Source organism: Physcomitrium patens, chromosome 16, assembly GCF_059467195.1.
Source record: "Physcomitrium patens ecotype Gransden chromosome 16, ASM5946719v1, whole genome shotgun sequence".
Classification (NCBI taxonomy): domain Eukaryota; kingdom Viridiplantae; phylum Streptophyta; class Bryopsida; order Funariales; family Funariaceae; genus Physcomitrium; species Physcomitrium patens.
This window is the reverse complement of record NC_143425.1, coordinates 13076369-13099128: the sequence shown is the minus strand read 5'-3', so window position 1 is coordinate 13099128 and position 22760 is coordinate 13076369. Positions and strand designations below refer to the sequence as shown.

Below are 22760 nucleotides of genomic sequence, written 5' to 3'. Positions count from 1 at the left end.
TTCTTCCAAAAATTGAGTTATATGAACTTATTCAAGTCTAAATTGCTATCCCAAATTTTTGCTTCAATCAAATTGGAAAATATTATGAGATTGTAAAATCCTTCACTCACCATAAATTTCAATTATTCAAGATTACAATCTACAAAAACTCTCATATTCTTTAATCTAACCGCTTGATTGATCTCAAATTTTTCACTTACATTTACAACAAGTACAATAAAAAGTTTCCAAATTTTAATTTATAAATATGCTATGAAACTTGAAAAATCTTTAAATTTGTAAATTTATTTATATTTCTCAAAATCCACATCCATTGAATACATGACTATCTTCAAAAATCCTTCAAAACCTCAATATTAATCAAAGTGAAACAAAATCATTTTTTTTTTTTTCATAATTTTTCTTCCTAATCTCTTTTTGTGATTGACAATAAAATCCTAAAATCATCTCAAGTACATAAAAATTATTAAAAATTGATATCCAATTTGAAGTAATTTTTGCTTAAATCTATTATTAATTCTCTTCTAAAAATATCTATATTATTTATTTATTAAATTTACTTTATTTTGAGGCATTTATGCCCCTAAAAAATAAATAGAAGTTATTTCTATAAAAGAAAATAATAAGACTAATTTTTTTTACTACCTTCCTATCATTTATCTTTATTTTTTTTTATATCTTTCTACTAGGTTCTTTTATAATAACATCCATATTTTTATTTTTTACTATATAATTGAGTTACCACATAACAACACATCAAATAATACAACCTCTATTACAATTATTTACATACTTCTTAAGCAACTCACTTTGTTTGATGGTCAAATCAAGAGTGCTTACTTATGTGAATTCAATCTTTAATTATCCACACCAACTATCATAATAATAAAGTTTATTGTGATTTATTCATGATTTTTGATAATTTCTAAAAAAAAGATATAGGTTTAAATTTTGTATAAAGATTTTATATTTTTAGTAATTTTAATTTGTATATTTTGATATGTATGTAAAAGTATCATTGGAACCATAATCCATAAGTTGTAACTAAGACATATGATATTTATATAAACTAAGATAACAAATGATATATCTTTTTGTGTCCCTTCTTTCTTCCTTCCCCCCCCTCCTTCTTCTCTTTTTTTTCTTTCAAATAGTGTCACATGATTTATAAAAAAAAAATAAAAAATTAAGATCCATTAGTGATGAAGTCGATTATAAAGTCTTAAAGCTAATAGATGGAATCAAGATTCTTAAATATTATATAAGATTTGGAAGCAATAAGCTTGGCTTGTGAATAATAGTACAATTATAAGATTATAAGATTAAAGGCCATTGAGCCATATGCTTGTCAAGGACATGAATCTCAAAGAAAAAAAAATCCTTAATATATTCATGTATCACTTAAAAGAACTCAAAAGTCACTTAAAGGTGATATATTATTGAATTAGAATGGCTATTGTCAAAAACAAAAAGACTAGAAAAACTTCGAACAAGACTAAGGATTAAAAAAGCATTGACAAGAGTGAAGAAGGCTTAACTCTTACCTCCATACATACTCTTAATTAAGAGCTATGTGGCAATGTCCTATAAGAACTCTAAAATATGTTGACTTTGCAAGACACATATCTTAAATTGCAAGACAAGTTTTCTATATGTATGCCACATAGTTAGCTTATTCTACAAGCTATCAACATGTGATTAACTTGTTGACTAAGTTTCTAACCTATCAATGAACTATAAATATATGTAAAGTCAAAGTAGTGTTTATAAAGTTTTTAGAAAAATTCTCTAGGTCTTATGAAATTAACTTGTTTTTATTTATTTTTACCTATTCCTATTTAATGATATAGATATTTACTAGAATACCTATGTATACCTATGACAATACCTCCACTTCTAGGAGCAAGATCCATAAGGAGCAATCTTTATATATTAAAGAAATCTAAGATGTGACAAATTGTATTTGCCACATATTTTGAACTTTGTTTTCTTTGAAGATGGTTGATAGGTCTTCTTTGCCATCAATACTGTATAATATCAAGACAAGAAGACTATCCAATTACTTGATCATAATTGAGGCCTTCTTAACTTCTTTCAAATAAAACATTTGAAACACCGTGAGGAGTTGTTCATACTTCTAATAAAATCACCAAACACTGGAACTTTTCTCTAAGGTCATGATACCAAATACGTTGTATCTTGCCATCTATTCAAGGAAGGACATGTTGTTCTTGATGATCTTCATCTCAATTTTGTCGACTTGAAGGTTATAACAATTATAATGTCTCATTTGGTGACTTCGCAAATGATAATTCTTGAGTTGAATCTACTGATTGTTGGTTCTCTATCTTTTTAGTGTCACAAATACACAAAAGCTACAAAAAAAGGTAGAAGGTAGAATATTATTTTCCTTTAATCTTGTTTCTTTTATAGCAAAGATTTTTTATTTTTTATCTTGATTTTGATGGATGTCATTGATGAAAAGCTTCAACTCTCTTTGCTATATTTGTAAGATTTTTTGCTGGCTCCCATGTGTATTCACTAATATCATATCCATGCCTATAGACAAGATATTTTAACTTATTCAACACTCCCTAGAATCTAAGATTTCTTCCACCTCAAACTCTTGATTATTAACCACTTCTATAGGAGGAAGTGGCATTTGTCTTCTTTCCAAGATAGTTATTGTCTTATATGGTTCAAGAAGAGATATGTGAAATATAAAGTGGATATTCATAGAATCCAATAGATATAATCGATAAGCAACAAAATTGACTTATTCACAAATAAGAAAAGGTTCCAACTTACGATAGTCCATCTTATCACAAGAACGAGTATTCTTGATATTACGATGAAGTAATCATAGCTTGTCATCTACATTGAATTGTGGTTATTTCTTGTGATAGGCATCTACATTGGTCTTTTGTCGTTCTTAAGCTTCTTTTAATTATATCTTTATTATTACATATACTTTTGACAAACAATTTACTAAATCTTTTGTTGTAGGATTATCAACTTTTGAAAAGTCAAAAGTATGAAGTTGTAGATGATAAAAATAATTAAAAAAATAGGTATTTGTTGAATGGAAGAATGTATTGAATTATTGTATGTAAACTCTGTCAATAGCAAAAGACTTGTTCAATTATCTTGATCATAGCTGATGGTACACGTCAAATACTACTTCAAAATTTGATTCACCTATTCCATTTTCTTATCAATTTGAAGATAAAAAGCCAAAGAGAGATTTATATCTATTTTTAGAATCTTGAATAAGATTTTCTAAAAACTTGATACAAATTGAGTCTCCTTATTTAATATAATATCCTTTGGTAATCCATGATAGGAATAGCTATTATCAATGAAAAGCTTAGTTGTTTCTTCATCTAAAATAGATTTTGTATATAATACAAAATGTGCCATTTTGGTGAAGCAATCTATAATATGAACTTAAACATGGAAGATGTAAAATTAAAAATATAGAGTCATATGAACTTAAACATGGAAGATCTATAATAAAATCTATAGAAATAGAAGACCAAGGTTGTTGAAGTATAGGCAATTCTTAAAGAAGTCCACAAGATCAATGATGAAGAATTTTTAATCTTGAATAAACATCAAATGATTAGACAAAGTCTTTTACTACCTTTTACATTTGTAATCACCAAAAATCTTTGGATATAAGCTCTAAAGTCTTGTTATATCCAAAATATCTTGCTGTTGAAAAGTCATGATGTACTTGAAGAACATGTAAATATGCTTCTTCTTCTAGAACATAAAGGCATCCTATGAAATAAAATAGATTGTTATTGAATTCAAACTTTGAAATACCATGAGACTTAGAAGAAAGATTCTTGATATCATAAATAAGAAGATTAAAGGACATACTTGATTGAATTTGTTTGACAAAGGTCAAATCAATAATCAATGTTAATTTTATTGCTTCAAGATGAAAATACTCTAGCTTCAAGATAATTGTTTTTTATTGATCAAAAGATATAATTCTTTCTTTTGATACAAAATAAGAGCATTTAGAAAGAACATCTCATAAATCTTCTTATTTTTCAGATGGATATGTGATTTTAAAATCAAACCTTGATAAAAATATCTTCCAACAGACTTGGCGATAATTCAAAGTATGTACTAACATAAAATATTTGAGGATCTTGTGATCTATATGTATTATGACTGGACTTGAAGCACCTTCTAAATAATAACGCCATTCTTAAAAAGAATGCACAATTGTAAGAAGTTCTTTGTTGTGGATTTCATAGTTAATATCGGCTACTAAAAATTTCTTGGAATAGAATGCTATTAGATGGAGTTTGTCATCTATTCCCATTTATGACAATACTACATCTAAGGCAAAGTTTGATGCATTTGTTTTCATAAAGAATGCCTTAGAAAAGTCAACACAATATAAAATTGGTGTGAAAATAAATTCTTTTTTCAAAGCAATAAATGATGTTTTGGCTTCTTTATTGTACTCATGTTTGTCTTTACAAATCAAATATGTAAATAGAGCTGCAACTTGAAAAAAAATCTTGATGAAGATTTGATAATAATTAGCAAAGTCCAAAAAGTATTGCACATCTCATATTGTTCTTGAGATATTTCAATCTATAATAGTTTGGATTTTTTTTGGATCCATCATAAGGCCTTCATTGGAAATGATGTATCTCAAAAAATCAACTTGAATAGTGTAGAATGCACACTTTTTCATCTTCATGTATAATCTTGCATATCTTAGTTTTTGTAACACACAATAAACATGAACTTTATGTTCTTTTATGTTCTTAAAATAGATTAAAATATCATTCAAATAATGAAAGATAAAATCATCAAGAAATTCATAAAAGATATCATTCATAAGATGTTGAAAAGCAGTTAATACATTTGTGAGTCCAAAAGGCATGCCATTATATTTGAAATGTCCATACCTAGTTTGGAAAGCAATCTTCCATTCATCTCTTTTTTTGATATAGATCAAATTATATGCTCCTCATAGATCTATTTTTGTATAGATCTTTTCTTGATTTAATTGATCAAGAAGTTCTGAAATCAAAGATAGAAGATACCTATTTTTAGTAGTGATCTTGTTAAATCTTCAATAATCCATATACATCTGTAGAGATCTGTCTTTTTCTTCACAAATAAGATAGGAGCTGGGATTGGAGATTTAGAATGGCGTATAAAGTTTTTAGCCAAATTCTCATCAATATATTCTTTGAGTGTATCCAACTCATTTTGTAATAGGTTATAAATTAGACCAAATAGTGGTTGAGTTCTTTCTTGAAGATTAATGGTACTATCACAAGGATAATACTTTGGAAAAATATCTGTATTTTTGTTTTCAAAAATATCTTAGAAATCTTAATATTAGCTAGAGATACTACTTGATATCTTCTCACTATTAGCAATGGACATGGCATATATAGAAAAAGATGGTCTTTCATTTGTAGCATGTATGAAAGCTCTTGCATCTATCAATAATTTGAATGTATAAGATTTATGGATTTCTACTTGCCTAAGATGACCTTGAGGTAAACTATAAAAAAAATCAAGATTGTGAGAAATCCAGTTTATTTGAAGGTTATATCATTCTAATCACAATAATTCTAAAATAATTGGATTAGAAGGAGATTTAATTACATTAAATATTATGAAATTATCATAAGCACTAGTTGCTACTTCTACAAGAATAGTTTCATATGTAACATCCTTAGAAGATAATAAACATACATCTATTACTTCTACATGCATAGGTTTTATTTTCTTATCTAAAGATATATCTTGTTTTTTGACAAAGTCTTCATCTACAAAATAGGTTGAGACTCTTGAATCCAAGAAGCTAAGACTTTGTGATTTTTTAGTCCTAAACAAACTTCTATCGTAAAACAAGATGAGAGATCTAAAGAGAGAATAAGATCTTTATCAGATGTTGCATATGATTCTAGCTGCACGGTCCCTACTGTAGATGAAGTAACTTATTTTTTGACACATTGTCTTCTTTGTCCATTGTGCTTCTTATTTTATAATTACATAATTTCTTTGGATAATATTGAGCAAAATATTTAGCTTCTTTATAATATAAGTATAAGCCTTCTTGACATTGTGAATTCTTTTCCTGCTCTATGAAGGTTTTAAAACGTTTTGTATCAATTTGCATTAGTTCTGGCCTAAATGAATAAGTTTTTAAAAATTTAGGAGTTGCCTTTATTATTTGATTTATTTATCTCTAGCAAAATCTTTATTCTTGATGTCTTTTAAATAATCAATTGCCACATACAATGGCTTAAGTAATGAATTATTCAAAAGATTTTATTTTTGATATTGTCAGTAACAAATCTTTGACACTATCTTTTAATCCATATCCAAATGGATTGATAAGGGCTTTATTATTCAAATCCATGTTGCAAGTAAGGTTTTGAAATTCAATAGCATATATAGTGTCTCACCGTGATCCTTGCCATAAAGATAAGAATTTGGTCTGTCATACTCTTTTTCAATGACGTTCTTTGAATGTGGCCTTAAACACTTTTTGGAATGAATTCAAATCATAAAGGAGTTGCAAATCTTTTTTTATTAAAGATGCTAACTAAAAAAGAATACTTTCTAATAAAAATTTGCCTGTAAATCTAATTTGAGTAAATCCATTGAAATATTAGAAAGGATGCAATCTTAGATAGTGCTTGACTTATTACAAAAATCAAGAATCTTATCCTTAAATTTTTGATTTGTTACAAAAATTTAGGATCCTTATCCCTGTCATACTTGTAGAAGCAAAACTCCTTAAATTTGGTTGTAAGGTTGATTTACTTGCTTCCTTCAATTGCACAAATTTTTGCGGTAAATTCTAAACTTCTTCCATAGGCATAGGCATAGTACTTCCATGATTCACGTTAGAAATACATGACATTTTTATTCTTATGAGCTAATAAAAATTGATTAGAAATCTTCATGAGCTTATTATTCAAAATACAACAACAAAAGTGGCATAATCCACTCACTTCTAAAACAAGACAAAAATAATACATTTTTACTTTTGTCAAATTGTCAAGGGCATGAATCTTGAAAAATGAAAATCCTTAATATACTCATGTATCATTGAAAAGAATTCAAAAGTCACTCAAAGATGATATATTATTGAACTAGAATGACTATTGCTAAAAATAAAAAGACTAGAAAGTCTTAGAACAAGACTAAGGACTAGAAAAGCATTGACAAGAGTGAAGAAGGCTTCACTCTTACCTCCATATATACTCTTAATTAAGAACTATGTGGCAATGTCCTATAAGACCTCTAAAACATGTTGACTTTGCAAGACACATATCTTAACTTGCAAGACAAGTTTTCTATATGTGCGCCACATAGTTAACTTATTTTGCAAGCTACCAACATGTGGTTAATTTTTTGACCAAGTTTCTAATCTATCAATCAACTATAAACATATGTAAAGTCAAAGTAATGTCTATGAAGCTTCTAGGAATTTTTTTTAAAAGGTCTTATGAAATTAACTCATTTTTATCTACTTTTATATATTCCTACCTAATCATGTAGATATTTACTAGAGTACCAATGTATATTCGTGACAATACTCCATCAAATCACATGAATATATGGAGACTTCAAGAAGGTGTGGTCAGTTTTAAGAACAAATTATGAGTCATGAAGGTATAATTAAAAGTGATTGAGAACAAAGATAATAGCAATGCCTTCTTTGTTCATCATACTAAAATATTTCTTGGCTTTTAAAAGATATTACAAAGTATATGTGATTACTTATTTTTGATAATCAATATTTAAGTAAGGATAGTTTTAACAACGTCTTAGTTAGTACCAACGTCTTAGTTATATATAAGATAAAGGATAGATAGAAATGTAGATAAATAATAAAAGAAACATTGTATAGGTGGGTCTTGAATTTATCAAAAGTAGCATATTTTATATGACTCCAAATAAAGACCATATCTTTTTTAATAAAACAATAGAATAGTGCAGCAAGTATTGCAAAATCTTTGACATACAGTTGATAGTAGTTGATCAGAACAATGAAAGATTAGATACATTTAAGGTTTATATATCCAAGAAATTGAGAGATTACTTGTACCTTGTTAAAATCGAGGCATAAACCTACTATAAAGATGACATGTCCAAGGTACATGTGCTTTGATAGACCAATGATATATTTCTTGGACTTAAATTTGTGGCTTGCACATCAAATCTATGTAAAGATTTGTTAAAAATTAATAGGTGAGAATCAAAGACTCTAAAGTATATGTTATCATCAATATATACTAGGATACATTTTTAGCAAAGCTTGTCTAGTACCATATATATGATACATTGAAAAGGTTGTGTGACATTGCAAAGATCTATAGACATGGTATTAAATTGAAATAAGTCTTGTCAACAAATAAAAGGTGGTTTTTCTTTCACTTCATTCAATCACAAGACTTGCATAAATCTATAGATTAAGTAAATATTAAAGAAGATTGTAAGTCCATATAATCAATCAAATGTATTGTCAATTTGAGAAAGAAAGTAGGTGACCTTCTTTATAATAGAATTTGTATTGGTAGTCAATGCCAAATCAGGTGGTATCATTTAATTTTTCTATCAAAACTACTAGCAAGGCCTATAAAAAATGAGATGGATTGGCTACCTTCAAATTGAGTAATTTTTGTATTTTGGCTTTAATAATGTCATACTCTTTTACAATTTTTTAATAGCCTACTTGTTGCATAAGAGGTGCATCTATGAAAATGTTGTGAGTGATTAAAGTAGGTATGCTCAAAAACAATGGAGCTTATACTAAATTATTGAGGTTATTGTAGATAAGACATGTAACACAATATCACTGCTCTATCATAAGGAAGATATCTAAATATATGTCTTGTATGGTGGCAAAGAATTTCTTATGATCTTTTTGTCTGAATCTAGATTCTTCTTTTGTATTGGCTAAAACAAGAATTATACAAGTTTTAAGAATCTTTCTTTAATACATTATCAAGCTATCATACAAAAATATGCTTGTTTCTCCTTGAGAGACAATAAGATATCATATAGCCTTAAAGACACTATAATGCTTGTGCCCAATATCCTAGTAAATAGAGCGTAGTGGGTCAATTATCACAAGTATGATGGAGAAATTATTTGACCAAATATGAAAGTTCGCCAATTGAATCTACTTTCTAGGTTGAAAAAGCATGGTAAGTCTTTTGTTATGTAATGATGGAATTGTGAAGATCTTATATAGATATTAGTATAAGTTACTACTAAGTAAGTGAATGATTATGTTTTTCTTAAAGAGCTGATTTATATTATCCAACTAATAAAGCATTGAGATTTCAATGGTAATGTTTGAGGTGACAAGAAAACTTTAGGCGATTAAAACAAGTAATAGTAGGAAGAAGTGAAAAATTTAGAACTCACATTGCAAATGGTATCTTTTGAGAATGATTCTTACATTAAATCCGCTTAGTTGAGAGAAAAAATGGATTCTTAGATCTAATGTGGAATAAGATTTTTTTTTTGATTATGAATTCATTAAATCTTTTCTTTGAAATTATTGTTATAAATATTTGCTAGTTGATACAAGAGAGAATTGGATATCGAGCACATGAATTAGAAAAGATGCATGAGCCTAGGAAATATGTGTTAAAAAAAAGTGATAAAATAAAAATAAAGTAGTACATATATTAAAAGGAAATTAGAATGGCTAATGCCAAAAGACAAAGAAACTAGAGACTCTTGAATCTAGACTAGAAGCAAGAAAGGAGTTGATAAGAGTGAAGACAGCTTCACACTTGCCTTTATATATATCATCTAATTAGGAGCTACATGGTAATGTTCTATAGGACCTCTAATATATGTTGACTTTGCAAGGCACATGTCTTAAAATACAAGGCAAGTTTTCTACATGTGCACCTCATAGTTAACTTGTTCTTCAAGCTACCAACATGTGTGGCACATGGCTAACTTGTTGTCTATGTTTCTAACCTAAAAAATCAATTATAAATACCTATAAAGTCAAAAGAGTGTCTATGAAGCTTTTAAGAAGCTTCCATAGAAGATATTAGGAAATTAACCTAATTTTACTTATTTTTATATAATCATATAAGTAATTATTGATTTACATGTATATGTCTGTGACATTCAATGCGATTCCATTATGATAAGAGATTCTTTTTTTGATCAAGGTCATCTATGTTGAGTTACTAAATCTTATGTATTAATTGCTCATCAAAACCTTATGAATGTTTAAGAATCTCCCAAACTTACTAACTTAGTATTTTTCTATTATCTATCAATCTCAAAGATAAGAACATAATAAAGAAAAATAAACAAGTGAGACTTCTTTCAAAGAAAGATGACAAAATAGAAATAACTTGATTTGTACATTAAAAAAAGGAACTGAAATGACTATTGCCAGAAGACAAAAAAACTAGAGACCCTTGAAACTAGACTGGAAGGAAGAAAGGAGTTGACAAGAGTGAAGAGGGCTTTATTCTTGTCTCTATATATACTATCTAACTAGGGGCTATGTGGCGACGTTCGATAGGACCTCCAATATGTGTTGACTTTATAGAATACATGCCTTGACTTACAAGATAAGTTTTTCTACGTATGGGCCACATAGTTAGCTTAGTCTTCAAGCTAACAACATGTGTGGCACATGGCCAACTTGTTGACCACGTTTTTAATCCAAAAAGTCAATTAAAGACACCAATAAAGTCAAAGTAGCATCTATAAAGCTTCTAGGAAGCTTTCATATCAAATACTATAGAATTAATTTCTTTTTACCTGCTTTTACTTACTTCTACTTATTTATACATGTAATTATTGGCTTACATGTGTATGTTCGTGACATTACCCTCTCTTCTAGGGACGAGTTCCACGAGGAGTAGTAATCATATGTTGAAGAAATCTATGATGCGACGAATTGTATTTGCCACATACTCTGATCTTTGTTCTCTTCAAAGATGATTGATAGGGCCTCTCAACCATTGGTAGTGTCCCATACTAGGACGGAAGGACCACCCAATTATTTGATCATTATTGAGGCCTTCATAACTTCCTTCAAATAAAACATTTGGAACACCATCAGGAGTTGTTCCTACCTCTAGTAAAATCACCAAACATTGGAAGTCCCTTCCAAGGTCGTGATACCAAATGCGTTGTATTTTGCCATCTATTGGAGGAAGAACATGTCGTTCTTGAAGATCTTCATTTTGATTACGTTGTCTTGAAGATTGAAACAATCGTAATGTCTCATCTGATAAGTCAACAAATGAAGGCTCTAGAGTCAAATCCACTGATTGTTGGTTCTCCATCTCCTGAGCGTCACAACTACAAAGAAGCTACAAATAAGGATTGAAAGTAGAATGTTATCTTGCCTAGATCTTAATTCTTTTATAAAGAAGGTTTTTATCTTGATTTTGATAGATGTCGTCGATAAAAAGCCTCCACCACCTTTATTGCATTTGTAAGATTCTTTACTCGCTCCCATGTGTATTCATTAATATCATATCCACGTCAATGGACAAGATATTCTAATTTTTTTTGGCGCTGCCTTGAATCTAAGATTTCTTTCACTTCAAATTCTTCATTATTGTCCACTTCTATAGGAGGAGGTGGAGCTTGTCTTCTTCTTGGTATGTCCATTATCTTGTTTGGTTCAAGAAGAGACACATAGAATACTGGATGGATTTTCATTGACTTTCGTAGATATAAACAATATGCAACTCGATTAATTTGTGCAGAAATAGAAAATGGTCCAAGCCTTCGATAATCGAACTTATTACAGGGACAAGTGGTCTTAATATTGCGACGAAGTAACCATACCTTATCACCCATGTGGAATGGTGGTTGTTCTTTTCGATAGACATCCACATTGATCTTTTGTTGTTCTTGAGCTTCTTTTAACTGTGCCTTCATTGTTGCATGTAGCTCTGACAAATGAATTGCCAAATCTTTCGCAGCAAGATGATCAACTTTTGAAAAGTCAAAAGTATCAAGTTGTGGATGATAACCATAATTAATAAAGAAAGGTGTTTGTTTGGTAGAAGAATGTACCGTGTTATTGTAAGCAAACTCTGCCAATGGCAAAAGAGTTGTCCAATCATCTTGTTGGTAGTTAATGGTACATCTTAAATACTGCTCCAAAACTTGATTAACATGCTCAGTGTGTCCATCATTTGAGGATGGAATGTCGAAGATAATTTTATATCCACTTTTAGAATCTTGAAAAGAATCCACCAAAATCTTAATACAAATTGAGTTCCTCTATCTGATATAATATCCTTGGATAATCCATGATAGTGATAGATATTGTCAAGAAAGAGCTTAGCTATTTCTTCACCTGTGTTAAATTTTGTACATAATACAAAATATGCCATCTTAGTAAAACGATCTACTATCATGAATATAGAGTCATAAGAACTTGAGATTGGAAGGTCCATGATGAAATCCATAGAAATAGAAGACCATGGTAGTTCTAGAATGGATAATGGCTGAAGAAGTCCATAAGGTCGATGACAAGGAGTTTTTGATCTTGAGCAAACATTACAAGATTGTACAAAATCTTTGACTGCTTTCTACATTTGTGGCCATCAAAAGTCCCTGAATATTAGTTCCAAAGTTTTATTGTATCCAAAATGTCATGTTGATGGAAAGTCATGACGAGCTTGAAGAACACGTAATCGAGCTTTACCTTCTAGAACATATAGGCGTCCCTCAAAATATAATAGATTCTTCTTAAATTTAAACTTGGAAGTATCATGAGACTTTGAAGGATTTTCCTTAATATCACAAATAAGAGGATTAGAAGACATACTTGACTGAACTTGCTTAATAAAAGTTGAATCAATAATTAGTGTTGATTTCATTGCTCGAAGATAAAGATGCTCTAGCTTTAGGAGAATTGTCTGTTGTTGATGAAAAGCAGCATCTCCTTCCTTTGGTGCAAGATAAGATCGTCTAGAGAGTGCATTTGACAAATCTTGTTGTTTTTCTGGGCGATAAGTGATCTTGAATTCGAATCTTGACAAAGACATATTCCAACAGACTTAGCGACGATTCAAAATACGTGCTGACATAAAATATTCAAGGTTCTTGTGATCCATATACTTTGTGACTGGACTAGAAGCACCTTTTAGTTAATGGTGCCATTCTTAAAACAAATCCACGATTGCAAGAAGTTCTTTGTCGTGGATCTTGTAGTTGATCTCGACTGCTAGAAATTTTTTGGAATGAAAAGATATTGGATAAAGTTTATCTCTATTTCCATTTGTGACAATATAGCACCCAAAACAAAATCTGATGCGTCTGTTTCCATAAAAAAATGGCTTAAAAAAATCGACGTAATACAAGATTGGTACTAAAACAAAGGTTATCTTCAAAGCTTCAAATGCTATTTCTGCTTCTTGATTCCATTGAAGTTTGTCTTTGCAAGTCAAACATGTAAGAGGAGCTGCAACTTGAGAGAAGTCTTTGATGAAGATCCAATAGTAGTTGGCAATTCCCAAAAAAACATTAGACATCTCTTACCGTTTTTGGGATCTTTCAATCCATAATAGTTTGAACTTTCTTAAGATCCATCATAAGTCCATCATTTGAAATGATGTATCCTAAAAAGTCGACTTGGGTAGTGTGAAATACACACTTTTCTATCTCAGCAAAGAGTCTAACATCTCTTAGTTTTTGTAATACTTGGCGAACATGAAGTTCATGTTCTTCTGGGTTCTTAGAATAGATTAAGATGTTGTCTAGATAACACACAACAAAATCATCTAAAAACTCTCAAAAGACATCATTCATTAGATGTTGAAATGCTACTGGTGCATTTGTTAGTCCAAAAGGTATGACGTTGTATTCGAAATGTCCATACCTTATTCGAAACGCAGTCTTTCATTCATCTCCTTCTTTGATGTGTACCAAATTGTATGCTCTCCATAGATCTATTTTTGTATAGATCTTAGCTTGATTCAACTGATCAAGAAGTCCAGATATCAAAGGTAGTGGGTACTTATTTTTGATAGCGATTTTGTTGAATCGTCGATAATCAACACACATCTGCAATGATCTATCTTTTTTCTTCACAAATAAAATTGAAGCTCCTACTGGACATTTGGAATGGCATATGAAGTTCTTGGCCAAATTCTCTTCAATATATTCCTTGAGTTCAACCAACTCATTTTGAGATAAATTGTAGATTGGTCCAAATGGCGATTGTGCTCCTTCTTGAAGGTCAATTGAGCATACATAGGAACGATGTTTTGGAAGAGTATCTGCATACTTTTTCTCAAATACATCTTGAAAATCTTCATATTGGCTTGAAATGCCACTTGAAGTCTTTCTACCAGTAGAAACAGGTGTGGCATAAATGACATAAGGTGATTCTTCTTTTGCAGCATATAAAAAAGTACTTGCATCTATAAATATAGGTTTAGTTATACTAAACTGATGACTTTCTACTTGATTAACTACACTCTTAATTATACTTTCAGAAAACTCAAGACTACGAAAAGTCCAATCTATTTTAGGATTATATTTTTCTAGCCATGATAAACCTAAAATGATTGGATTAGAAGGAGATCTAATAATATTAAATATTATAAAGCTACTATGACCATTAGTTGTTATTTCTATAGGAAGAGTTTCATGAGTAACATCTCCTGAAGACAATGGACGACCATCTATGACTTTTACATGAACAGGTTTAGTTTTCTTTACTAAAAATATGCTATGTCTTTTAGCAAATTTTTCATCTAAGAAACATGCTAAGGTTCCTAAATCTAGCAAGGTAGAGGCTTTGAGATGTTTAGATCCTAGAATAACATTTATCGTATAACATGGAGAGGATTCTGTAGAGAGGATAGGACCTTCACTAGGCGTTGTACAAGGTTCCAACTGCACGGTCCCTATTTTAGCTGGACAAATTCGTTTTCCGACATGCTATCTTCTTTGATCACCGTACTCCTTATTTTACGGTTGCATTACTTCTTTGGACAATGTTGAGTAGTATGCTTAGGTTCTCCACAATATAAGCACAATCCTTCTTGACGACGACGAGTCTTTTTTTGCTCAGTAAGAGGTTTGAAACGTACTGCATCAATTTGCATATCCTCTACTTCCGAATATATGTGTTGAATAGATGTTGGTGTTGCTATTGAATTATAGTAATATTGAAGTCCACTTGTACGGTTCTCAGATCGGAATTCAAAAAGGTGATTATTGGACTTCACAACAAAGTCAATTGCTTGACTCAATGTTTGAGGATCAAATAAGTTGAACATTAATTTTTTTACCTCATATTATAATCCATAGAGAAATTGGCTAATAAGTGCAACATCATTCCACTTGATATCAGTTGCAAGTTGTCAAAATTATGAAGCATACATCGTTATTGATCGATTGTCTTATCGTAAAATACGAATCTTATTAATTGCAACACGAATTGCATCATGTTCTCCATACATGGATCAAAATTCCGCCAAAAAAGCATGTAGATTATCCAAAATTGGATCTTGTTGTTCAAGATAAGATAAAAATCATGATAATGGTGAACCTGAAAGAAGTGTACCAATGAATCTAACTTGTGATCATGGAGTTGGATAGCTTTGGGATTGAAGTTCAATCATAAGTTGTACTTGATTGATAAATCTTCTAAACTTTGATCTGGTGCCATCAAACTTCTCGGGTAGGGCAATTCTTAGTTCTTTAACATTGGAAGCGCATTCCACCATAAGATGAGGAACATGATTTGGTGCAGATATTGAAGCAGTTCCAATCATTTTTATATCTTCACTTCCTGCCAATCTTGTTGCTCTTTGTGGTGGTAAATTGAGTTGATGCATCGCAAACATTAACTCCTTCAATTGTTCTTGCATTTGTGCCATTGCACTCTTCATTTTAGCAAGTTCTGCCATGATAACACTTAGAAAAAAAGATGTCTAATATCGCTCAAGACAAATAGAAGAGAGGACTTGAGAACAAAGAAAATACTAAGGACAATATCAGTTTAGAAGAAGATAATCTGCAACTTCTCATATGCTTATGTCTTATCAAGAAAAAGAGGTAATCCACTCTTAATCAAGATTAGACAAAGCTCTGATATTGTAAGTGTACTCTTGTCAATCTGTCAAGGACAAGAACATTATAAAGAAAAATAAACAAGTGAGACTTCTTTCAAAGAAAGATGACAAAATAGAAATAACTATATATGTATATTAAAAAAAGGAAATGAAATGGCTATTGCCAAAAGACAAGAAAACTAGAGACCCTTGAAACTAGACTGGAAGCAAGAAAGGAGTTGACAAGAGTGAAGAGAGCTTTATTCTTGTCTCTATATATACTATCTAACTAGGGGCTACGTGGCGACGTTCTATAGGACCTTCAATATGTGTTGACTTTGTAGGACACATGCCTTGACTTACAAGGCAAGTTTTTCTATGTATGGGCCACATAGTTAGCTTGGTCTTCAAGCTAACAACATGTGTGGCACATGGCCAACTTGTTGACCACGTTTTTAATCCAAAAAGTCAATTAAAGACACCAATAAAGTCAAAGTAGCGTCTATAAAGCTTCTAGGAAGCTTTCATATCAAATACTATAGAATTAATTTCTTTTTACCTGCTTTTACTTACTTCTACTTATTTATACATGTAATTATTGGCTTACATGTATATGTCTGTGACAATCAAATAGAGCCCTAACAATAAAATACTTGCCACAATTGATGCACATTAAATTTGTGCGTTTGCAGATTTTCATATTATATCCTATATCTCTACCAAAGAATTGGATGGACATGATTGTTATTACAACCAATGTGGTATGATTGGCAAAAAGACAAGTTGTTTACAAAAGAAGAGACAAGTTTCATCAAAGATGGTCATGAGTCTCCAAACATGGCTCAACTTAACAAAGGCATGAGATGATAATGGGATGAATACCATTCAATGTAGTACAAGCATAACAAATGCATAGAACAATCATGTATCCTAATACATATTGAGGTTGACGTACTATATAACTTTTATATTAAAATATTGAAATGTACAACATTTTTATTCATTGTACAATTTAGGCTAAGATAGGATTTGTACTAAGCCTACTTCTTATCTTTACACCCCCTTGATGGTGCCACCGAAGTTGGCATCAAACCTCAAGACCTGCTATATGTGGTGCATAGAAGCGCCTAGGAGAGGGCGATATGGCAGCGGATGTGAAAAAGGCCACTGGGACGCAAGAAAGTAAGTGACTTTGGATTATTATTATTCCACACGGAGAAGGGAAGGAAGAGGACACACCATCGCCAACGCCATCCGAGGAAGCGAAGAAACCTACGAGAGGGCGACGACGAGGTGGACGATAAGAAATACCACGACGACGACGTGAATGAGGAGCAGCACTTGAAGAAGAAGAAACTACTTTCGGAAGAAGCAGCACCACCATCTGCGTTGTCGTCGGAACACGAGAGATCGGCACGAATGGCGATGCGATGCACCGCGTTTACATGCCGCCACTTGGCCCCTCCCATCTGCCTGCTGCGTCCCCTTTTCTACTCCCCTGCCCCTGCTGTTGCTCCTTCTGCTCCCATTGCTCATTCCCCGCTTTTCCTATCTTCTCAGCTCCGCGTCCATCACCCTCACTTCGACATCTCCCAGCTTGCCCGCACTCAGCGACAGAGGTTTATCACCACGCGCGCAGGTGAGGTGGATTCTCGCATTGTTGGAACGATGCCGGCGTTTTCTGACTCTTGTGTTTGCGTTGTGGGGTTTGTGATTGGTGGGCTTTTGGTGTGAGGTGGTCTTGTAGTTCTAAGGGTTGTGACGCGGTCGCTTTTGTGACCAGACGATGAACTGTTGTGGGTTTGTACTATTATCTAGGCTAACGTGGTTTTTGTTCCGTGTGGGCGGGGTTTGTGGGCACTCGTGACATGCTGTTTATTATTGTTTTCTGTTTGAATTGCAGCGTCTAGGAAGGACTCATTTAGGAGCCCCACGATGGCTTTGCTTCTTGAGAAGTTACAAATTCAGCGAAACGGGGATGCCAAAGATGTAAGTCCTTTGCCGTAATCTCTGCTGTTGGTGTTTATCGTGCTCGCACATATTTGTTGCATTTGTTAGGCTTCTTTAGATTGAAGTGTTGAAAGAAGGGTCGTTTTTATTGGGCTTTGTATTCATATCCGTCCTCAAACCTAGCCAGAAGCTTTTGGTCGTGTCCGTGAGATAACAATCACAGCGACTTGGTTCTAGATCAAGCTCGGAATCAGATGGATTGTTGATGAGTTTGGTTTGTCCAGGTCTTCGACGTGTATGTCGTTGGAGACGAGAAGGCCCCTGGTGTTGTGGTAGTGCAGGAATGGTGGGGCGTTGATTTTGAAATCAAGAACCACGCAATGACTATTGCGCAGAAGGGATATCGTGCTCTCATTCCCGAGTAAGCTTTTCCTGCCCTGAGAATCCATTGTTAAATGTATTCGTGCAACACTTGCACTGGCTTTGAGAAGATTGCATGAGGAGTATGTACACAGCAATGTAATTCTCTACGTTTTCGTCATTGAGTTGTGCAGCTTGTACCGCGGAAAGGTTGGTTTGGATGCAGCGGAGGCTCAGCACCTGATGGAGGGTCTGGATTGGCCTGGAGCTGTCGCTGATATAGCTGCCTCCGCCAAATGGTTAAAAGAGCATGGCTCTCCGAAGGTTGATGTTTTATTTAAGCAAATGATTATGCTCATCTCAGTTGAACTCATGGAACGCGTAGTGATTTAAGTTAAGTTGTAGAGACTGTAGCGTATTGTTAATTGGTTCATTCCTTGTCTAGTATCGCTTTTTGAATTCTTGGTTGTTTGACTTTCCATTCAATATCTGAGATGCATGGGTAGTAGGCCTCCTAGCAGTATCTTCTTTTTTGAGTTATTTCAACGCCTCATTCTCAATCCCATTTGAGTCGTGGTAGTGGAGAAATAATTCTGTGCAAATTGAATCGTTCTGGACAGGTTTTGTTTGATTAGTTTTTAGTTTTTTTCCATACAAGATGTCTGAGGCGTGGCATTTCTTGTTTGTAGGTTGGAGTAGTGGGTTTCTGCATGGGTGGAGCATTGTCTATTGCAAGTGCCGTCCGCGTCCCAGAAATAGACGCCGCCGTTGCTTTCTACGGCATTCCACCTCCCGAGCTTGCAGATCCTACCCAGGCCAAGGCACCTGTGCAAGCTCACTTCGGACAAAATGATAAACTGAAGGGCTTTTCAGATGCTGAGGTGAATCCTACCCATATGGTCTCAAATGTTTCCAAACCTTTCTGAGTTTGGATTGGATTCTGCAATTGTCGAGAAGCCACAAGCATTGTGATTCAGTCGTAACATGCATGTGTGTGCAGAGCGCAAAGGCATTAGAGAAGCAGCTGCAGAAGTCGGGTGTGCCAAGTGAAGTGTACATATATCCCAATGTTTCTCATGCATTCATGAACTCCTCCCCTGAAGGAGTTGAGCGGAAGATCGAAACTGGCTTCGGTGAGCACCACCAAGAGGTGGTGGACAAGGCTTGGTCCCACTTCGATGCCTGGTTTGGCAAGTACCTGAAGGCTTGAGGGAGCATAGTTAGAAGGTGTTTCCATTGTGTAAAGGTGGGGTAGGGTAGGCTGTTGTACGCAGCACACTGTCCAAATCGTCTGAAGATTCTGCAAAGAATGGAAGCTGTATAGTGTGCGGGACTCGGAAGTAAATCGTTGGATAACAGTGTTTATCATATGGAATGTATTGAATTCCCTGGTAGTATGTGTTGGTTTGATTGTGGTGTGTTCGATAGTTAATCTTAGGTTCACTGGCTTTAACAGTCCACATTTTGCGGTGCTTTTGTACATGTTTGCATGTCTCCAGTCACATACTTGATTTCTGATTTTCTATTTCTATTTCTATTTTACTTTCTTTCCAAAAGTGCTTCCAGAGGCATCCCTATCCTCGGGTTGTCAAACTGGATGTTCGTCACGTATGGGCAGGATACGAAAAGGTTGCATGTCTCTTGTAATTGGCAAATTGCAGTTTTACTCTTCATGAAGAAATGATGTGGGATACTTTCTGTGTGTACATTAATGTGTGGAACCGAAGTGTAGAATAGTATCCAAAGGTGCGCATCCGCACAAGTAAAACAGATTTGAAATAGAGATTTATTAAGTTGAAATTTTCCCTTTTTGGTACAATTCTCTGTAATGTGTTCGTCTTTCATGAAATGGAATGCTCGGTACCATGTGAGCCAGAGGTGATTAAAATGATATTATATTATCATTTAAGAAACCAAACAAAAACTCAAGCTCTATTTTTTCATTTCTTAAAAAGATCGAATTTGAAACAATCCATAAATCTGGCATTGGAAACAGAATCTATGTTTGATGTCTTCAAGTTTCCTAGAAATTGTTCAGACTAGAAACATGATGGTTGCAATTGCAAGTGATAGCCAGGGCAACCCCTGTGCACTTCGTAGTTCTTAACACAGTAAGTATGATTTTTTTCTACATTTTTTTTTTTATACTTGCTATTACAGATACACAAATGTGTGTGTGTATATATATATATATATATATATATATATGTAAGAGATTTCCAGTATAAATAGTCCAACAAATGCCTGTGGTGGGGAGAAGCATGGAATAAAGGAAGTTGAATAAAGGACAATAATTTCCCCAATATCTCTTTGTCTTCTGCAGAATTGTTTGAACTTGCATGGGTCCAACAAAAGAGAGAGAAATACATTATGTAGAAACTGGAAAAAGTACCTTCTTCCAGTTTAAAACATGATGGTTATCATTAAAACATGATGGTTGCAATTAAATGCTAGATTTTCTTTTCTCCAGTTTCTCCAAAAAGGAAAATCTAGCATTTAATTGAGAAAGTAAAAAGAAAAGAAAAAGGCAATGAGAACAGTAAAGCAGAGCAAAATATCATCATGTTCTTTTTCTTTTTAGTAGGTTCTTTTCTCTTTCAAAAAAAAAAAAAAAAAAGTAATGTGGAATGGTTATGTGCTGTCAAAACGCAATATTTAAAATATGTAAGTTTTGAAAATAATCTTAAAAACACAATGAAGAAGTTGAGGGCATTCCTCATATTTAAATTTATAGTTAAGTCTAATAATTCTTGGAGTAACATGTAAAGATGGATAATGAAAAGTTGTCGTAATTTTGGAAAACATGGTTTGAATTCTATTAGATATGCACAAGTTTTTGAATTAGTTTCAAATATATTTAAGGGAAATGTTGAATACACCTCCCAAATTGCTATTTTCACCCCCTAGGTGACTTTTGGGCTATCTCTAAAGTGCCTCCAATGCTGAATATGAACACTTTCTATAATTAGAATTCCTATCTTCCACATGACTTTTGAACTACTCCTAAAGTATCCACAATGTTAAGCATACCTCCAAATAGACTCATCCTCCAAACCTTTGAACCACCAAGTCCCCAAACCTTATGGTATTTTAATCACAAATATGTTATTTCCACCCAAAACTTCCTACAACTCAAAAGAAGAGATGATGCACTATGTGAAGACATTTGCTCACATCTAAAGCTATGTTCCTACAAAGTTACGCTTTGATCATGTAAAAATATAATACAGCTAGCACAAGTAAGTACATTGTGGCTAGTTTGATTATACACTGTACACTTTTATACACGAGTTATATATAAAGATTGAGAAGATGCACCTCCAAGTAAGTACCATATCCAAACGAATCCTCAACACAAGATAGATATTCAAATTAGAATGAATTTCTTTGTATTGACGATTTGTTTGGATATTATAGTTGCTTAGTAGAGCCTCTTGGACATCTATGAATATGTTACATTGAAAGATTTTCTAATACTAATATTTGTAATGCCATCTCAAGTACTTGATTGTGCACCCACTCTTGCTCATGAGGTGCCAACATGTGATAGGTGCCTCTAACCTCATCAAAGATGAATCTAAGGCTATTGAAACACTGTTCTGCAATGCTTCTATACTACTTGAAACACTTCCATATATAGATTCAACTTCTAGTCCAAGCTATTACACATTGAAAAGGTGCCAAAGAAGATAGAAATTATCCACAAATAGGTGCACCTTTGCTTCAATTTTTATCTTCATTTGGTGACAATAAGGCAAGTCTATAATAAGTATAAAAGCATAGAAGCAGTCATTGATGTTCTCTACTTGAGCATATTTGGCTTGTTTTGTGACCAAACTAAATTCAAAGAATGAGATTTGTTTCACAATATTCTTAAATAGATCGTGGTTGCACTACTCACTAATAAAACTTGCTGTCATATTATGAATGTTCTTGCTTGAAAATACAGGAGGCACCTAATTGTGGAAGATAAGTAGAAATGCAACAACAATCCTACCAAGTTTAATAGAATCTTAAATAAACTTTAAATAATCTTTAATAACTCTAATAAAAATTTAATTAATCTAAAATAAATTTAAATGAAGTTATAAAAGAAACTCAAAAAAGTCCTAAATTAATCTATAAAAAAAATCTTAAAAAATCTTTAAAAATCTTAAAAATAAATCTTTAATATATATATATATATATATAAAGAAAAAATAAATATATATAAATATATATATTTAATTCACCACTTTTTGCTTCAATCAAACTAGTAGATATTGCCAATTATAAAATCCTTCACTGATCATGAATCTCAATTATCCAAAATTATAATCTACAAAATTTTCATATATTTAAATCTAACTACTTGATTGACTTTAAATTTTTTACACA

The 22760-nt window shown here is 32.4% G+C and overlaps 1 protein-coding gene across 1 annotated transcript; it reads left to right on the top strand.

Annotated features, from left to right (window-relative positions):
- Positions 1 to 17602: 17602 nt before the first annotated feature.
- LOC112292979 (uncharacterized) lies at positions 17603 to 19751 on the top strand. The gene is made up of 6 exons (XM_024541977.3): positions 17603 to 17712; positions 17977 to 18062; positions 18308 to 18444; positions 18578 to 18707; positions 19073 to 19264; positions 19384 to 19751. Exons 2-6 carry the CDS (start codon positions 18009 to 18011, stop codon positions 19591 to 19593), a joined length of 723 nt encoding a protein of 240 aa, XP_024397745.2. The 5' UTR covers positions 17603 to 17712; positions 17977 to 18008; the 3' UTR covers positions 19594 to 19751.
- The last annotated feature ends 3009 nt before the right edge of the window (positions 19752 to 22760 follow it).